The following is a 20895-nucleotide window of genomic DNA, read 5'->3' on the forward strand; positions in this document are numbered from 1 at the left end:
TAATTGCATAACACATAGTTTCACGCTTCTTGCTTACACTTCACTTCACTGCCGAACAACTTGGCAGGGCGAAAGTTCACTTTAACAAGTGAACAACTTTCAATGGGCAATTAAAAGGGCATACAAACCGGGGACAACAACAGGCGTCGTGGTGAGGGTGATGGGTAATGGGAGAGGAGTATGGCGTGAGGGTAGGGTCTAGAACGTCACCAGCGAGAAGTCACCGGAAATGTTAACAAAATGCATAGCAGCACAGATTCTGCTAAAGTTTTCGGCCCGAAAGGCAATTAAAGTTTTGGCAGAGACACAACAGAAAAACAAGTTGTGCACATAAAAAAATATTTTTGTTTTTAAGGATCAATCTTATAAACTCTAATTTAAAGAAATCAAAAATCGGTCGCAAAAATAGCACAGTAAAAAATGTACTTACATGTAAACATCATAAGGAACTTTCTATTATAGCAACCTTTGCACAAAGAACTTTTTTTGATTCCATAGTTTCATTATAATCGAAAATGATTAAAAACGAAAAGCACAATGTTTAAAAAAGAATAAGAAACAGGAAAAAATGAGCACGATGATTTACATTATTGTATGTTATGTTTAATTAAAATAGTTGCTTATTAAAACGTATTATTATTAGTTCTATGTAAGCAACTTATTTAAAACAAGAGAGAACGCTATAGTCGAGTGCCCCGACTATCAGATACCCGTTACTCAGGTAAAGGGAGTGCGAGGGAGATGGAGATAGAAACTTTGATCACGCATAACTTTTTAACGAATGGTCCGATTTGAAAAATTTCTTCTACATTTCGATAGGTATTGATAAACACAATAAAACTGCATTTTTACTTTTCCGAAATATTTAAATTTTTAAAATCGTATATAAGCGATTGTGGGCGTTAAAGGGGGCGTGGCACCTTTTTGAAACAAACTTGCGCTGCGTAGGAACTCCTAGAATCTGCATGCAAAATGCCAATCTTCTAGCTTTTATAGTTTCCGAGATCTCAGCGTTCATACGGACAGACAGACAGACAGACAGACAGACAGACAGACAGACAGACAGACAGACAGACGGACAGACGGACATGGCTATATCGACTCGGCTAGTGACCCTGATCAAGAATATATATACTTTATAGGGTCGGAAACGCTTCCTTCTAGCTGTTACATACTTTTGCACGAATACAATATACCCTTTTACTCTACGAGTAACGGGTATAATAACGAGGTTCAGATTAGTACACAGTAATATACACATTTACTGTATTGGTATTCTCTTACTTAAGAACTATACTAGTTTTCTTTTCAGCCTTTCCAAATTAAACTTTTTAATATTTTACTAATGAAGAAAAGTAAGTTTTGTTCCTGTGTTAAGGAGAATGGTGACTTCAGTATCCTTGACTTCTGTTCTGCCAGTTGACGCAGCTCCGGCCATAAATGTTAGCCCCAAAATATAGCAAAATCTGGCGGTTGCGGATCTGCAATTAAATTTTATTACATGCCACAAGGCGATTCCAAAAACGGCAGCCTCCGTTATATATTAACCATCACAAAGCATTATGGTTCGAGCTCTTACCAAAAATAAGTTATTAAAATTCGAGCCTTAATTCAACCGGAATATGGCGCCGTCAAAGTCTGCCGCCAATGACGACACCACACACGCATGCACAGAAGGGCGGGGGTGGGGCATATAAATTGCATATTTATGCACTATAAACATTAATTTACTTGCCATTTAGCTAGGCGCGCAGTTAATTGAAAACAACAATATCCGAGGCATTGCAGCAGAAGCAGCAGCAACACCAAATGCCCACTTTCAGCCCCCTGCAGCCCCTCTCTCGCACAATTTAGCCATAATGCAACAGCAGCAGCCAAAGCAAACAACTTTAAATTATGCAAAGAATAGGAAAACGCAGCGTACAAAAATTGCAGCCATTATTAAATTTGCGTGAGCGTCGGGGAGATGGGAAAAAAGCGAAAAAAAAATACGAAATGCAAAGGGGTTTTAAGCAGGGAAGTAATGCCAAATTTAATTGCAATTAATGTGCAGTAAAGCGGAAGTGCCATAGAAGCGGGTCGGCCATTGCTGAACGGGCTGGCACTTCCGGTTGGCGCCATGTTGGAGCACGCTCCTGGCGAATGAAGGGAGGGGGTTAGAGGAAAACCGAGTGGGTTAGCCCGATATTCGTGGTAACCCTTAAAAGCAAGCTAGAATACTTTCCTCGATGTAACCCCAGAGATTACACTAATTGGGTTAACACTCAAAAGTTTGTCATGAGTTTTACAGCAGGTGCACATTTAATCCTTAAACTTAGGTGGATATTTAGAGTTCTGAGTTGACAAGACACATTTGGTGAGCTAGACACATTTAATAATATATTTTTTATAAGAAAACGATTAAAGGAAATAATATGATACAGTGAATTATCTCGCGATCGTTTAGAAACTATAGTTATCATATATGATAACCAATAAGACATAAAATAATATTTAACAAGAAAGGAAAGCTAACTTCGGGCGGAGCCGAAGTTGATATACCCTTGCAGAATACTCTGTAAATTATATTCTCCAAAATTATTCATATGATGCATTCTTAATACTCATAAAAAATCCCAACTTCCAAACTTTAAAAACACCAAAGTACACCGATCCTTATGAAATTTTATAGGTCGGATTGATTGGCCAAAAATAAAACCCATAGAAAATCCCAACTTCCTAACTTAACAAACACCAAAGTTATGGCATTTCCGATCAATCAGTTATATGGCAGCTATAGGATATAGCCGTTCCGACATATATACTGCGTGCAAAGGAAAGAAGGGTGTGTGCAAAGTTTGAATTCGATATCTTTAAAACTGAGAGACTAGTTTGCGTAGAAACAGACAGACGGACAGACGGACAGACAGACGGACAGACGGACAGACGGACATGGCTATATCAACTCAGGAGGTGATCCTGATCAAGAATATATATACTTTATAGGGTCGGAGATGTCTCCTTCACTGCGTTGCACACTTTTGACCAAAATTATAATACCCCCTGCAAGGGTATAAAAACATATTTTTAACGGCTTGTCGTATTCAAATTTTATTCATAAAAAAATAATATGAATAAGCCCATAAGTTAAGTCTTAATTTAAGAAAATGGTGTTACAAAAATAAGAGCGCAATATGAATTTTGGTCTTAGTATCTATGTATCTAGCATGTAGATGCATCCATTATCAAGGATGTATAACATATCCTTCAACCTGGTGCAAGAATATAATATAATTTTTACTCTTCTACACCAGCAGTTTTTTGTTTTATTTTTCGGTTATTCTATAATTGGTGGGCATGCTAAAATATAAAAACTGTTAATTGATTATTTAAAAATAAGTCCTAGCTATTCGCGCCAGGGTAATAAAATAAATAAATTAAATATTAAAAAAATATAATGTAAAACTGTTTAGGTTTTACTGAAATAAAAACAAAATGATACCTTAACAAGAGCTGTGCTGCAGCTTCACAAGGACGAAAATTAGATATTTTTGATCAACGTAGGAGAAGCCAATATACCCGAAATCCTGGATTATCCCAATGGGCCTGGCGGAAACGGATGCTCGGAGTAAGAAATCAAGTTTAAATTGTCCCTCTGCCGTTTTGCAACATCGTTCTGACCGCGTGACACCCAAATGCAGAGGAAAAATGGGAGTGCATGTTACATGGTTGCTTTTACCTGGCGCCGTCGCGAAATTCAATTACTCGTGCACCATAAACCGATTAACTTATATAAATATTTATATCGCTGAAATGCAGTCGGTCGCCAATGGCTTTATGGGTCGCAGCACCCCCGTTCGATGGACGGTGGCGGTGGGCGGGGGGCGTGGCCTATCTGTGGGTGTGTCCCTGCATATGCAAACAGTTTTCCAGCGACTCGATGGGGTCGTCGGTCATTCAGAGAAATGGAGCTGCGGCGGCAATAATTTCATTTGCATTTGCATTTGTTGCCGTTTATGGTCCACTCAAGTGATGTCAGTTTCCACTTTCCCACTTTCACCCGCCCTGCGGTTCACTTTCCAAGTGTTTAATGATAACACGCTAGGTGTCATTTACAGGCAAGTGCACTTGGGGCCAGGACATAACTGAACAGAGCAGAAACAGAATCAGAAACAGAAACAGCAGCAGACAGAGTCCGGAAGGCATATCATTACAATGTGTGGGCCGTTCCAGTTGCAGTTCGGTTCAGACGTACATCAGGAGAAAATGCCTTGCAAAGTCGCAATACATTTCAAAATATTTCACAATTTATAGACATTTCCAGTTCTAAATTTCCTGAGGAATCCTTTGTCACAAAGCACCTGGTATATAGTTCAGCGATTTAAAACAGTGGAGGATTCAGGTAGAGGCTGTGGAGGTCACAACGAAAATCGTGAAGTAGGATAACTTTCCAAAGATTCAAGTTTTTCGCTGTGCAGTTGAAAGGTTGTAGGTTGTAGGTGGCAAGTGGCAACTACTTGTCTCCATAAATAGTTGCTAAACAGCAATGGGCCCGTGTAAGTGGCTGATGAGAGTGGGCCCCCGATGGCTGCACTCACAGCCTCAGGCGATTTGAGGGGCCAGGACGAGGGACAGTGTCAGTCAAGGGTTAATCTCGAGTTAAGTGATGCACTCGAGCTGCACTGGTGTCTGATTAATTGAGTCACGCAGGCCGACGCAGCTCAAGGCAAACTTTGATTGCCCCGGGCTTGGGTTTATTTGGGGTCGAGTTATGAGTTCCACGGCATGTGGTGTGTTATGTGGTGTAAATTAATCGCATGACTTAAGCAGACACTCAAGCATTCCCTGCATGTCTAATGGGTATTTGGTTAACATCAATGATGCATAAGCCTGTTTAACAGTTATGACGGCATAGACCACTAATCTGTCCATTGCTGTTTGACTGAGACCAGTATTCAGATGGTTAGATTAATTGACTTGTATATGGTTTAACTGTGGTAAGAGATACTTACTTATGCACAGTTTCAATGTATATATATGAAACTGCTTACTTAAAATAATATTCAACGCACAGGCAAATGCAGCTACACAACACGATTCAAATTTGTGTTCATATTTAACAAAATAATACAAAAGCTTATAACAGGTTTCAGCATTTTGTGAGTGATACAATCTTCGAGTCTCAGTAGCTTTAAAAGTTATGGTTGCAATGCTTATGAATCTTAACAAATAAATCACAAACATGAAGTGTGGAAAGGGAACTCCTACATTTCAACACGCTTAAATATCCTAATGCAACATTTTCGAATTTCAATTACTCTCTCGTCATACAAACATTCACCGATAAATTATTCAGCACAATTCAGGATGTGTTGGTTAACCCAACCGAATTTGAGAACCTCATGAAAAATTCAATTCATCAGCTTTGTATATTTAAATTTCCTCAACATGCTCAAATTGTGAAGGCAGTTCAGTCATCACCCGACACATTTGGTGAATTTTGAACCGTTCGTCACCTTGAATGCTGTGGCCCGAACTCCACACTCTAAATTTTCCCTACAGACCCCAACTGCGTCCGTGCTTCACCTGCAGATTTCGCAGCAGTCGCTGCAGCTGCTCCCTTGCCTCGTAGAGTCGTCTTTGTCTGACCAGCTGCTGAGTCACCAGGCGGCGCTGCAGGTGCACCAGTTGCTGCCGGATCCACACATGATCCGCCTGCAGACGCCGCATCTTCGCCCGCAAATCCTCATCCTGACCCACCTTCTTCGATACGACGCCTTCGTCCCCGGGCTCATCCACACCAAAATCCAGTTCCATATCTATGATGGCAACGGCTTTTGAGTGCGCATCCATTGTGCAACGGCTCCGACTTATGGTCCTACATTGAAAAAAATACAAAGTAAACTAGGTCATTTTTGGTTTCCATATAAAGGCGTATAAAGTTTAACAATATGATCTGGTGGTTTTTAAAAAAGAGGTTCATATACAGCAGTCAGTTGAAAAATGGGGCCCACATGGAGCTAATTCAATTTTTAGAGTATGAAACAATATCGAAATAAAAGGAAAAATGTCAAGTTAGGACAGACCAAGGCAAACAATAAGCAAACAAAATAAAAAGTTACATTTGAGATAGGAAAATACGATTATCCTCTCCAACATGTTCTAAATTATTAAGACCAAATATAACCAATTATTCTTAACAAAAATATTCTTTACAATTTATAAGAAATTAGGAACTCGTTGCACTTCCTGAAAATAAACATTTCTGGTACTCATTAAATTTGCCTGCCATGGATGCTATCATTGTACCCATTTTTTACAATGTGCAAGTCTGGTGGGGACAGAATCGGAAACTTGAAATAATTTATGCGTGCCAACTGGGTGGCAAACTTCCATCTAATCGCTTAATTCCGTGTTGCAAAAACTTTGGGCCCAGTTCTCGGCATTACACTCTGGAAACGTATATGCAGAAGATTTGCCCAGCGAGTGAGTGCAACTTTTTCTAGTTGATTGACTAAAAATTGAACATTCTCTCCGTATTTGGTTAAGACGTTTTATATTTTTTTCCAGCTAATGCCCTCGATTGGTTGTGAGCAATACTCAGTGATGCGTTGGTAAAATTTGCAAATCGTTTGGGCTAGTGGAAATGCGGCGAACGGGGTGTTCCAGCTACTTGAGGTGGCACAGACCGAAATTGCTTTTCCGCTCTGGGTCAGCCGAGCGGAAAAATGTCTGCCCTGCTGACGCTGCCAGCGAAGTTCGATTTCGCACTATCGATTGATTTGGTATTCATTGGGTTGCGCTCGCTTGCCACAACTTTAAACGCTACATGTCGCCGCAACTTAGTGCCTCTGTTTCCTTTGTTCAAATTGCTCTGCACCCAGTCGACCCAGTTGCATTTCTGGTTCTTTTTCGGAACAAACGCAGCTCTGTTCGAAATGCGAATTGGAAGCTCACTGCTCACCGGAAAAATTTACGGTTTTCTAGAGTCCAGATTAAAAGAAAGCGAAGGCTACTGATAGTCCGAAAATTTAGTATTCATGCAGAATTTTATGGTTGGTTTAATTCTTTACTCGAATGTATTAAGCAAAAAATTATTTAAAATTCAATGAAATTAAATTATAACCTCTGTTTTAAGTTTCAAAACTTTCCGATTATTTTAACGTATTTAATACCTAAAATTAAAGGGCTATTAATATCAATCAATTCGCGCAGTGTGTCCCGCATGGCAAAGCAATTTGCTACAACTCCGCCATGACTGTGATGCTAATGATCGAGCCAACTCATCTGGAGACAAGGCCAAAGGCGTTTGTCAAAAGAATGTCAACTGGGCGGGCTGGCTGGTGAAAATTGGAGCAGTTTTCACTTTCAGTTTTATTCGGCTCACCAGACTGCAAAGCAGGCCAACAGAGTCGACATATAATGCTCGGAAAACGCCTCAGTAGCGGTGTTGTGGCTGCCAGCCGTGCGTATGCGTAATATTCGAGAAATGTCTCGCATTTCCTTCCAACCGAAATGTTCGACAAGCTGTCTATTTGCTAGGGTGTTTGCGTGCGGATTTGAATGCTTGTTTTCTATTTGTGGTACAGCACTTGGGGCTACTTGAGGATATTACGCAAACGACATGTTGCCAAGACGAAAGATAAAACAGAATTTTTTTATGTCCGCCTGGCTTAGTGGGGATTGCCCTGATGATGATTGCAGAAAACAAAGTTTTTCGCAGTGCTTACCTCTAGACTTTGAGTTTTGAGCTGGAAAAATGTGGAGTCTCCGATCAAAATAAAACGAAAAATAAAGGGAGACTGTAGAAGCAATGCCTACTGCGCAGGCTGACAGGCTAATTAAAAATCTAAGTGTAAGCCACTATCCCTCTCCATTTCCATTTCCATATCCATCTCTATCTCTGGCTGTCTCTGAGCCGCTGTTGATATTCTGTTTGCCGGCATTGGCAACTTAATTATTTCAGCGGCACGTCGGCAGCGACTGGCGCTTAAGCCAAGTCTCCCGACAGCTGCAAAAGCGTAAAAGAGGCGAAGAAAAAGTAGAAATAGAAAACGAATATAAACAACGCTTGCAGCATGCAACGTCAGTGAAGAAAAAAACAACAGCTGCTGTTGAGAATCTGTGCTGAAAGATAAAGTTGCCTGGCAAAAGGATTTAACTGCACAACTGGCGAAAGACACAGTTCGAGAAAAAATAAGCGACGACTCTATATCTGTGTGTGTGTGACCCCATTAGCACCAGCCGACTTCTGCCACGCCCAGTTACCCTCCACCGCCTCACATAGTATTACACCCCACCGAAAGTCGAAAAAAATCCACTTGCGGCTTTATTCATGGACTTGATTCATTAGTAGACATTCACATGCGAGCATTCCCAATTACTTGCAGCGAAGATTGAAATATCTCCTTTTTCGAGTTTTAAATATAAATATTTGTTCAATTATGGTTTGGTTAATTATTTAGTTAAGAAAAATTTGTTTTTTTCGCAGTAATCACTTTTTATTTATAATAATTTTGGATGAACATAAAACATAGAACTCTATAAGTACCATCTGACAACAACATTTAATTTTGATTTTTATTAATTTGTATTATTTATTATTGTTATTCTTGCATAATTCAGAGTAACGATTCTTTAAAACTCGTATATACAATTGTAAACTTAATTAAATATTTTTGATTTTGTTAGGACTAAAATAATATGCTAAAAGATTTATAATAATCATGGCAGACAAAGATCGTGGGTCGTCACAGAGTCGTTAAAACTTCAGACCAAATTATAAATGATAATCAATCGAAATGTTAATAATAGCTTAAAAAATTCAACTAAGGCAAAAGGTAAATCTTAAGCTAAGATACCCTGTCAATTACCAACTACCTGTTCTCAGAAACTGCGGTAAATTTTATTTCCGGAACACATCTGTTTGTATTTCTCGAGTATTTCATTTTCCTGAAGTTATATCTGCGCTGACTCTTTTTCAATGACTTTGGCAGCTTTGACAGGGCAAAACTAATTAATTTTCGGCAGCTAACTCAAAACGGCAAGAGGCGCAATAAAAAAACGGCAAAAAAGGCAACAGAATCGGCACAATTAACGCCTTCAACTTTAATTGCGTTTTAATGTGCATCAGGCCACAGAGCGCAGCCTGTTTGGATGGTTTCTCGGTGGGTGGTTGGGTGGTTTGGTGGGTGGCTAAGTGCACGGCTCGAATCCGAACGGGTGGGGTGGTTCAACGTGCTCTGTCAACCGCAGGCGGTGGCTCAAAAGCGTAACAAGCATTTTGCCGCGCCTCAGCAACATGGCAGTCGTCCTGCACTCACACGCCCAGGCTCACAAAGGAGCGGAGACAAACGCACACGTGAATTCGTCCTGTGACTATGGACTATGTACTATGGGACTATGGTACTATGGCACTGTGCCACTATAGACCATGGGATGCTCTTGTGAGTGTGGTCGTGCCTGTGCCTGAGTGCCTGCCTCAAAAGCGGCTTAACAGACACACACGGACCCACATGTACCTACAACGCAGCATGCACTCGAAGAAATGAATGGCCTTTAAGATAAATAAATATTTAATCGTATGTGATTGCTCTTATTATCTTTGTACTATACGCCAGCGTGTTATGATATCTTTGAGGTTTTTTGTTGAAATCAGCTTAAATTTAATCCTTGCATAGAACCTACAGTAGTCTATTCTATATGTATTCGACACCAATAACCAAAGGGTTTATGGAGTGTATAAGCATATTTTGACTTGCAAATTGGCAATCAAAGGGTAATAAATTAGCAAATAAATCTTGAAGCTACTATTTGCAAGTAAACTCTATTTAATGTTGAGTACATTATATCTTTTGTTTGCATCAATATGTAGTACTTTATTTGTGTATTTAATGCGGCATATCTTGTTTTTTTTAAGGCCTTGCCAAAAGCGATGGAAGAATTTATATTTTTCTTAAGTGCAGTGGTGGAATACAAGTCCGGACATGGGAGCGGTCGCGGATCCAAAACCATGCGCCTCCGTCTGGGCCAACTATTTACATGGCACCCATTATGTCCGGACTTGTAGCTGCGTCTTTTGTGTTGTCGCCGGCTCCATTTCCCTTTTCCTATCGCTCGTCCTAAGTGACGTGATTTAAATTTTTATGCCCTTTGAAATTTTCGTCGCCGCTTATCGCTGCGTGGATGTGGCCATCTCAGGCCCCGCCTGGTCCTCCTTTGCCTTCTCCTCTGCGGATCTGCTTCCGGCGCACACGGGACAAATCACGTAATCTGGCCTTAGTGGGTCAAGCAGCAGAAGCGGCAGTAAACTGTGAACCGTAGCCGTACTGTAGCAGCCCGCACGCAGAGATACAAAGGTACTTGGACACGGGGGACAAGTACAAGTAAATAGACATAAAGATACACGACATGAAAGCCACTGTCAACGTGGAGTCAGTTCCTGGTAATGTCAAGTGTGGTACGACTTGCGGACTAGCACAATTCCCGAGCACATCAAATAACGGAAGGGTGCTCTCATGTCGAGAGCCCCGACCTAAAAATACACTCTAATATAAATCGGCTTTGAAAAGCGTAAAACAGCATCAAGCTTTTCTGTGCACAAAAAACTGGGACATTTGTATTTGAAAGCAATATCAAGTAATGTAATACAAAATTTCTTTTGAAATTTATTTTCGTGCAACGTTTTCCAAAACAGTTAAAAGGCGGAAAAGAATGTTGTTACTTCAAAAGCTAACCTTATGTTTTTGCGGAGCTTAAATTTGAACATTCGTTTTGATTAAAATCTTTTGTTTAGGACCTATTGAATGAAGATCATGGGACCAAATTCTCTTCAAAGTGAACTCCCGTTTTTCATATACTAAATTAAATAGCTTACTTCCATGACAACAAATAGTGCAATACATTCCTTTATTTCCCATTATACAGATTGTCTCAATAATAGAAATGCGTCCTTCATAGGTACGGTTTGCTGAATAGGAACTGATTTTTCAGTTGATATAATTCCCCGTGCTTGTCATTCTTTCACCTTGTTATGTTTCTGCAAAAAGCTGGTTACAAAAGCCAGTTAGTGACTCTACTGTGCGGTTGTGACAGGTGATGTTATTAGTTTTGGCTTTTCATAGACTTTGAAGTGCATAGTTGTGGTTTCCTTTGACAAAGCAAAAAAACGCCAATTACCCGCATAAATAACATGTAATTTATTGTCAATTAGGATCAAAATAGCTTTTAATGAAAATGAAAAATTGTAAGAAAGCTTAGCGTAAAGTGTTTTTCTGGTGTGCCATTATTGGCTGAATAATCGCAGGGGTAAATATTGTACCACAAATACTATACAACCAGGGGTATCATTAAAATATATTTACACCAAATTTCAACCCAAAATCACATTTCGATTTTAAATCAACCAACCATTAGGCTTTTCTATAACTAAGCATATTACTTCCGAAACGAATAAAATATTTTAGGATGTTTTCATCAACAAACGTGTTATATTTTAATTTAAATGCTATTTATCATTATTTTCCATGCGGGTATAATTTTTGGTTCAATTTTCAGTGCCAGCAAGATTTAATAAAATTGATGCATACCTACCTGCATAAGGACATATAGCTCATATGCCTCGTTACTACTTGCCACGGTCAAGGGCTGGCCCTCACGGCATACATTAAATGTAAATCGAGTTCCCGTTAAATGATTAATCCCTTCGGTTTCCGGAAGACAAACATCATTATCGTCGTTAAGTAACGGCTGTCACGTCCGCTTGGGGCCTCGAACAGACCAACAAACCAGGTAAGAGCAAACAGCGACGAGCCGCTTGTTCTCGAGGGCCACTGAGTGGGGCCAGACAGGTGCAAAGTGCAAAGGACGACTGATTGAACTCCGAGGACAACGCCTCTTCACTCGCCAATCGCCCATCGCCAAGGACGGCGAGCGCCTTCAATTTGAAGTGTTTAAAATGGTTCGCCATCATCAGCGGCTGTCAATAAGCGCATTAAAACATTTTGCAGTTCGCATGCTCGTTGACGGCTGATGGCGACGACACGCGGCATTCAGGGAGCTGTGGAAAGCGGAAAACTGGGAGACTGCAGGCGCAGAGCTGCTGCACTAACGAGTCCCATTGATTTTCCCCCGCCGGAAAAGCGGTGGCACGCAAAAGAAAGCGAGGAGCAGAGATGGGGAGATGTGCGCACGATGCGTATGAGTAATGGGAAAATTCTTAATGGGCGAAGAAAATTGGTTGGGCATAAACAATGAGATTCCTGCGACCGGAGAGAATGATAATGAGTTCGCTGAGTACGGACTACCGGAAAGGGGAAGGAATGATACCAACGTGGCAGTAGGTGAGCCATGCACACTAAATATTCTATTACAAAATTTCAAATTTTTATATTTTATCCAATACGCAACGCATACGAAATTATTTGAACATTTTTTAAGAACCTTATTAAATATTTCAGCATGTTAAAGTCGAGGAAAGAATATTTATTTAAATATCAATTTTAAAAATAATAAAATACTTTAAATTCGTGTTCATTTAAATGTCATTCTTTTATATAAATTGTCTTTTAATACTTATACCTTAGAACACTAACCTAATATTATAAACTATTTCTTCCCGACATTGTATTATTATAATTGTAATGTTTGCAACCTTGAATATCGAGGATGAATAACATTTAATATATTTAATAACACTTTCAATACGATTTTAATTAACCACCAAGCCGCCCCGCAGATTTTTATATCCTCTTTTGTCAGTTGCTTGCTGGCGTCTCGCCGGAGTCTCATTAATGCAATACTTTCATTACGCAATCAATAAATTATGATTCATATTAATGCCATTTCAGAGCACTTATTGCAGCTCCTTGCATTCTTTGTGCCGCTTACTCGTAGTTTTAATCTTTTTTATGCAGTATTTAATCAGTAATTTCCAGCGAACTCATCCATTCGGTACGCAATTATAGTGATTTCTCTGCCTTCTTTATTTAATTGTTTAATTTTCCTTTAATTTCCGTACATTTCTCTCGTTTTAATCGGGTCCTCTGTTGACCCAAAATCTCGGATACTGTGCAGAAGAAAAATTGTGCGTTATTCGAATGGGCTTATATCGGGATGGGTTGGGCCCCGAGTCATTTTCATAAAAATAAAAGATAATGGGACGATTCGCGGAAGGTCTTTTCAGGTGAAGTATACGCCCCCGATTAACCCAGGGGCATTTTTCGTAATTAAGTGAACTGCTAATTGTACACGAAGTTGAGAGGTTCGACTCTCGGTCGCCTTCTGGATTAAAAAGCAGGTCAACTGTTTGTTGCCAAATGTTAAGCACTTAATAATATAAAATTATACGTATAATATACAGAGATTTTCAATTACTTTTACTTGCCACTTTCTTTTTTTTATACCCTTGCAGAGGGTAATTTCGGTTAAAAGTTGGCAAAGCATTGACGGAGACATTTCCGACCCTATAAAGTATATATATTCTTGATCAGATTCACCAGAAGCGTCGATCTAGCCATGTCCGTCTGTCCGTCCGTCCGTTTCTACGCAAACTAGTCCCTCAGTTTTAAAGCTATCTGCTTGAAACTTTTCCAAAAGTTGTCTTTCTCTTGCAGGTAGTATATAAGTCGGAACGAGTCAGATCGGGCGACTATATCATATAGCTCCGATAGGAACAATCGGAAACAAATTCCAAAAATTATAACTTTGTTGTTTTTAATTATTTTTTTGTTGTTCGTACGGATATTTAAATATTATGGAATTACTGTTTTAATTAAATTAAAATCGGAAAACAATATCATATAGCTGCCATAGAAACGATGGAAAAATGCAGCGCAAAATCGACAAAACAATGAAGATTGTTTTTAGTAATATAGGCATTGAAATCGAAATGTAGTAGATATGTAACAACTGCAATGGTATATAAACTTCGGTTCAAATATTTTAGTTTGCAATAAAATAAATATTTATAATGTTTATTTCGAAATTTAAGATAATCATAAAAGTCATTTCATAAAAATAGAAAAATAGTCAAAACATATGCATAAATAAATTTACCTCACCAATTAAAATTTATAGAAAAGGATATCCCTTTTTGTTGCGACTATTAAAATTGTTCTGCCAAACTGTTCGCTATCCACAATATGCAGTCAGTGAAAGCTTTAAAAAAAAAACACACAAAAACCGAACACACCAACACCTGAAAACAAGGCTCGGTAAGAAAACCGATTTGCATTCAAATGAGTTTTAAAACTCTTTGGCAACTTTAGTACGCCTCGCGAATAAATAATTGCAAATATAAAGAGCTGATTAGGATATTATTAAATAGGTATCTATACACTTTCAGCTTAAACTTAAAGACTTTATTTATGCGAATAAAGGCCCCAGCAAATTACAATCGAAACATATAGTAGGTACTTCATTTTAATAGTTTTCTTTTCCTACATCACAAGTATGTCAGCTACTATCACCCAGCATTTTTGCTGAACAGTGTAATATTTTATTTGAAATGCGCTTCTGCTGTTTGTGCCGGCTATTTGTCCTCCCCGCCAATATATCATTTGGAGAGCTGCCGAAAAAAAGACACTGACATAACGACAAATTTGCTTGCTATTTATGCGGCGGGCAAACAGCGGAGGCCATCGGACATCGGGTGCCACGAACCCATTGGATCCAAAGTAGGTAAACATATTTAACATACACATGTAGCCCGTGTGTTTATAAAAACATATATGCAAATTGTCATGGCTCGCCTTTGGCCCTGTGCGCACTCGCTTGAACAATTCGCGTTATTTATAATGGACAATTCTCATGTTGTTGTTTATAATTTATTTATGCAAATTTTCAGCTGGACAAGCCACCGCAGTGCGGCTGAAAAACTATTGGGGAGGTGACTGGAGGTGGCGCTGTGTAAATAGTTATTGCCAGCAAAATCAAAACTAAAGCAATTTTCAAATATAATTAATTGCAATTGACCCGATTTGTAATTTATTTATTTAATCCACGCATATTCGAGGGGGAGCAGATAAAAAAATGTATTAATATTCATTTACACGTGCGCAAACTTCGGCATTAAAATGCCATTTTTGGGGCTTCACTTGCTCTCTAATGGCAGCTCTGAGCCCCCAAGCTGGGCTAATTAAACATTTTACTTGACAAAGGACCGATTTCTCGACAGCCTCCAATGGCGTGGATATAATTAGTACGAACTATTCGAGAGGGAATGCAAACGGGCGCATTGAAAGCCCTTTGAATGGCCAATTCCCTGTGGAGCATTCGAAGAGATTTCCTCGAATTCGGGGATTTCACAAGCATGCCAATGTTGGAGCCGGCACTCGAAGCGGGTTGCCATAGATAATCAGCTCATTAGTATTAAAGCCCATGTAAACGGAGTGTGAGCCAATGCTTTAAACAAAACCCCAACCGAGAACAACACAACTTAATGCATATTATATATGTTATGGTTTCACCTACTCCACACACATGTTACATGTAACTGACTGTTCGCTCATCTGCGGTATGTATGATTTAGCAGCTCGACGCTCGCCACTTGGCCACAACTCACTTAGTGCCTGGCCCTGCCACAAATGGCCATAATATTCAAGCATCACCAGGCAGGAGCAGGTGGGGAGGGGCTGCCAGTGGTGGTTAAGGCGAATTTATTGCAGGCCCATCCTCATTCCTATTCCCACATCCACACCCATACCCATACCCATCCGAAGCCAACTGGGTGACTGGGATAGAAGGGCCTTTGTGTTGAAACAAACCTGACACAGACCAACCCAATCAGCAGACTTTAAGAGTTGGCCACAATTTCCGCAACATTTGATTGGCATGAGCACTCACAGAAAAGAGGCGAAATCGTGATACTAACTTCTTCCTCTTACAAATAAAAAATTATTAAATTCAGATCTGGAAAACTTTTACGGAGTAAGTTCTCACCCGCAAATTAAAAGCAAAGAAACGAAAAGCAACATAAAATATTGTGCTTTTACTTTATTTAAAAATTACAAAAAATGAAGCTTTGTCGGTTCTCGCTCACCAAAACGGTAACGTTACAAATCACAATCATATTTTTAATATTTTATTACAAAAAAGAGAATGTAAATAAAAGAATTATGATTTAAATGATTATAAGATAGACCTCCAACTTTACAATAAAACATATATTTTCATTCAAGGTTTTAAGGTTTCCAAACATTGTAAACATTTTTTTGTTTAGTGCGGTAAGTAAGAAAGGAAAGAGTAGGGTACACTATTTTAAATTCGCCATAAAGCATTCGCACCTTTAATCAATTTTCGGGCCCTTTCTGAGAAGTACACTCGAAATCAGATACAGTCGGCAGCAGAAACCGGCGACTGGGCAAAAAAGGGAACGGGGAAGGGGCACGGGTGCGGAAATCTGGCCACCCGCAATACTCTGGAGTGTGTCATAAAATGCCAAAACAAATATAAATTTTCACACAATTCAATTTATATGCCCGCAGCACCAGCTCGAGCACCGAGAAAGGATGCTGGATTCAGGATACGGTTTCAAGAGCCGGCTGTATCGACAGCTCCAAAGTAGTCCCGAGCCGTTTGGGGGATCCTTTTGCCCGTGCTCCTGGCAGCTCCTTCTGCCATCTTCTGCCAGCCATTGTCTACTCATTTTACCACTTGATTGTGTTTGCACAACATTTCGGAAAGCGTCGCGGCATCGGCATCGGCATCGACATTGGCATTTTGCGCTGCAACCCGCCAACAAACCCAAAATAAAACAAAATGCCAAGCCGTGAAAATTTGAAATGCAAAGGCGTTCTTTGGAGCAAACATTTAACGGCGTCTGCTTGACATAAGAAGCGTTATAAAACTGGATTTAAGATAATGTAAACATAATAAAAATTGTTATTTGAAAATATTTGTAGTTTCTATAGGTATAAAATAAGAATTATTACAGAGATGCATTTTTTAATAACATTTTATCAATATATTTTTAAGTTTTCAAACTTATATTTTAAATCTTTAAATTATAATAGTATATTAATTTATATAATTGAGAATTATTAATTAACTTAATTTTATATCAATTCCACTTAAACCATTTTTTGTGTAAAACCACGGTTGTTGTTTTTGTTTTGGTTTTTGATGATCTTATTTCAAAACTTCTTCAGCATAATGGTGTTTTAACTTTGCCAATTGTTTATTTAATTATAAAAATAAATTGTTAACCTTTTTAGGTTTGGATTTGAATAATATTTTGACAAGCACTGTCAGCCGCATCCAGAAACGTACATAAATACCGAAGCATGTGGTGTCTGGCGAAAAATGAACACAAGTTCAATCAAAGCTTTTGCTTTGCCAGTAAATCAAATAAAGAAAAATGCACATAAGAACAAAGTTAGCAACAAGAGCAGCAAAACACAGCAGACCAGAAACTCTTTATGAACTGCTTGGCCTGGAGTCGAATCAAAATAGAACCAAGAAAAATACTTGCCGACACCCGAGAGTTGTTTGCGAGCTGAATGCCATTCAGAAAATCAGAATAAAAGCAACAGCCAGAATATCCTTTATTTTAAATTCGCATTGATCAATGTATAAGCAATTCTGAATTAACCCAAATTGCAGGCTTGCCCTAGGTGTTGCCTTTATTAAGGGGTACTTTTCACAGAAATTTATTTCGTATAATTGCTTGGCCAACAATCCTTTGGGATCAAGAACAGCAATTGGATCCTCATCCTTTGTTGTGTCAAGTAATCATTGATACGCATTTTCAAGTAAATATAAAATATACGAAATTTTCTGTGAGCTTTTCTCTTGCTGCTGATGATAAACTACGAGCAAAGTCAAGAGTTTTAATTAAATTTGCATACAAAATTTCTGCAGCAGTCGCATCAAAAGTTATGGCAACTGCACGGCTCCAGTTGTTTAAATTAAATCAGAATGCACTGCCATTTGGCCAGCTTAACTGTCCAGGTGCGACAGACGGGCGGAAGGATCGCTCATATGACGGCCATAAAAGGCAACGGCTCAGAACATTGCGTATACGCAGCGTGCCGTGCGCCCTATTTAAACTGTTTTTAATGACGGCGCAGGTCGTTGAGAAGTGAGTCACTGACTGAGTAAATAAGCAACCGACAATCAAACAGAGCACGATCCAGACATACAAGTATAGTGCATATATCCTCCGCGGGTGGCGAAAAGGTTTGTCCTTTCAATTTCCAGCCTCGTCGGAGCTTTATTTTTTAATGGCTTCTGCTAGTGCCTTGGTTAAGCATCCATTGAGTCATTGTATCTACCTTGTAATATGAAAATCGCTTTGGCAAAACTTCTTGATTGTTGCATGCACTTGATGCCCTTTCCGTTTTCGAGTATTTATTCTTGTGCAAAACACTTTGTAGATTAAATAAAACAAATGGAAAGATGTATAATAATATTTTATTACAATACATTTTACATTCGTAGCCACTTTTGAAATAAGTTAAAGTTTCATACTTTCATAAAAACAATACCGAGCGACCGTTTTTTTTTTACAAAAATAAATCTCTTATTTTTAAAACTTAAAATAAAACACTTCCCATACTTAGCTTAAATATTATTAATTTAGCATTCGCTTTGTTTTCATCTAATCACAACGTGTTTTTTATAAAATATTTTGTTGGAGAAAATATAGAGAGAAGGATTTTTAGACGATCATGGCATCTGGGGCATTTATTTAATTATTAATTATAAGCTTTAATTTTTAATTAGGTGGTAACTACAAGACAGGATTACTGATATTTTATGCATATAACTTTTGCATTGTGAGATAATTGGTTTTTAAAATGTTCTAATAAATTGCTGCTTATGTTGCAAGACATAGCACAATAAAAGGTATCTTTGTTATGTAAATAAATTAAGTTCTTAATATTGCTTCACCTTGAGTCAAAGGCAAGTGAAATATGCACTGACAGTTTACGCTCACTTGATTGACGAGGGTATGCAAAATCCTTTTGTTGGCTTAAGTTTCTCCGTCTGCCATTTCTCCTTTTGTTTTGTGATGCCAATAAAACATGCATTTCACTTTCAGCTCAACCGTTGGCAAACAATGACAGAAGGTGGTACCCTGAGAAAGGGGAGACGTATCACAAAAACATCCTTCCCATCGCAACGCGAGGATCCTTTGTGCAGTGTGCACTCAATTATTTGGTCGTTACTTGTTTCTTATTACCTTTTGCCTACCGACACTACGAAACATAATAACTGCTGCACGGAGAATTGAGAGGAGAAGGCTTTGTTTGTCCGGCAATACAATTGAGTTGCGGAATGCTGGAAATAAATGCGAATTTAATATGCAAAGGAATCGAATGGAACCAGGTCCAAGATTGCTCAAAGGATATCAGTTGAAGATTACTCGGCAAGCGATTGGACTGAACCATAAATAAAACGATTATGAATGAGGTAAGAAGTTATAGGCGAACAAATTCTTCCAAATAAAATTATCTAAATTGGAATAAAATTCTTTTCGATTTATGACCAATTTGCTGTATAATAATTTGTCTTGAAAACGAATATATTGGCACATAGATTTTAGTACACGTCAATCTCACCTTTAAACTTGAATTTTGTAAATTTGCTTTGCCCTGATGTACAAATTCAATACAATTTTCTCATTTCCGTGATAACCTTAAGGAAGCTGGTAAGCTGATAAATAGAATTTAAATTAAAATTTTGTTCGTCCTTTGGAGCTTTTTGAGAACTTGAGACACTTCTTACAATATACAATTTCAATTTAAGAACATGTTTTCTAGATTTATATGCTTTTAAAATCATTAGATGGAGTCTATTTATTTTATTAAATCAAATTAAAAAAACTTTTATTTATCATTTATTTTGAAAAAAAGGCAAACCTTAAATTGATATTGATATCGAATCGTTAACGAGTCAGTTGGAACTCGGCTCCACTCTTTGGTGCTCCACATCAATTTCAGCGTTTGGCTGCCCGCAAGCCACGTTATAATTTTGGTATGAATTTTCAACAAGAAGAAATTCTAATACAAAAAACAGACCAAACAACATTAAATTAATTGCAAATAAAGATTTTTCTTGAATTTAGACACACATTTTAGTTCACCATGAAGGCGAATATGCGGACCAAAAGGTATTAAACGCAGTTTTAAACAAGAGAGAACGCTATAGTCGAGTGCCTCGACTATTAGATACCCGTTACTCAGCTAAACAACTTAATATAAATATGCCTTCTTGTATGTTTTTCGCCGCTCGAATTAGCACCTTGGCCAGCGGTTCCAAAGTCATCCGTTAGATGGCGCTACGGGCCATGAAAGGCGGAAATGTAGGCGCTAGCCAGGCTTAAACGTTTAATGGGGTTTTGGGCGTTAGAGTGGGCGTGGCAAACTTTTATTAGGCCAATCGATAGGTATTGACGAAACAAATACATATCAATTAAAATTTTCATAATAGCGTCTATACTGTGGCCACAGCTTGCGGCTTGTGGGCGTCAGAGGGGGCGTGGCACCATTTTGAAACAAACTTGCGCTGCGTAGGAACTCCTAAAATCTACATGCTTTTATAGTTTCCGAGATCTCAGCGTTCATACGGACAGACAGACAGACAGACGGACAGACAGACGGACAGACGGACATGGCTAGATCGACTCGGCTAGTGATCCTGAACAAGAATATATATACTTTATAGGGTCGGAAACGCTTCCTTCTAGCTGTTACATACTTTTGCACGAATACAATATACCCTTTTACTCTATGAGTAACGGGTATAAGAAGTTGTTATAAAGATTTTCGCCAAGGAAAACATAACATTCTTTTGATGAAAAAACTCAACTACAAAACCATATATAGTTTCCTACTGTTTGTTGTTGTTCAATGATCAAAAAGAACAATGCCATCATTGTGTTAGTTATCAATAAACTTTCTACTATTATTTGTT

At 38.6% G+C, this 20895-nt stretch overlaps 1 protein-coding gene across 1 annotated transcript; it reads right to left on the bottom strand.

Annotated features, from left to right (window-relative positions):
• Positions 1-5389: 5389 nt before the first annotated feature.
• On the bottom strand, positions 5390-7787 carry LOC108041985. Its single transcript, XM_017120072.2, has 2 exons — positions 7710-7787; positions 5390-5857 (listed from the first exon to the last, which is right to left on the bottom strand). Exon 2 carries the CDS (start codon positions 5830-5832, stop codon positions 5536-5538), a length of 297 nt encoding a protein of 98 aa, XP_016975561.2. The 5' UTR covers positions 5833-5857; positions 7710-7787; the 3' UTR covers positions 5390-5535.
• Between the last annotated feature and the right edge of the window lie 13108 nt (positions 7788-20895).

This window comes from Drosophila rhopaloa, unplaced genomic scaffold (genome assembly GCF_018152115.1).
Source record: "Drosophila rhopaloa isolate 14029-0021.01 unplaced genomic scaffold, ASM1815211v1 contig_155, whole genome shotgun sequence".
Classification (NCBI taxonomy): Eukaryota; Metazoa; Arthropoda; class Insecta; order Diptera; family Drosophilidae; genus Drosophila; species Drosophila rhopaloa.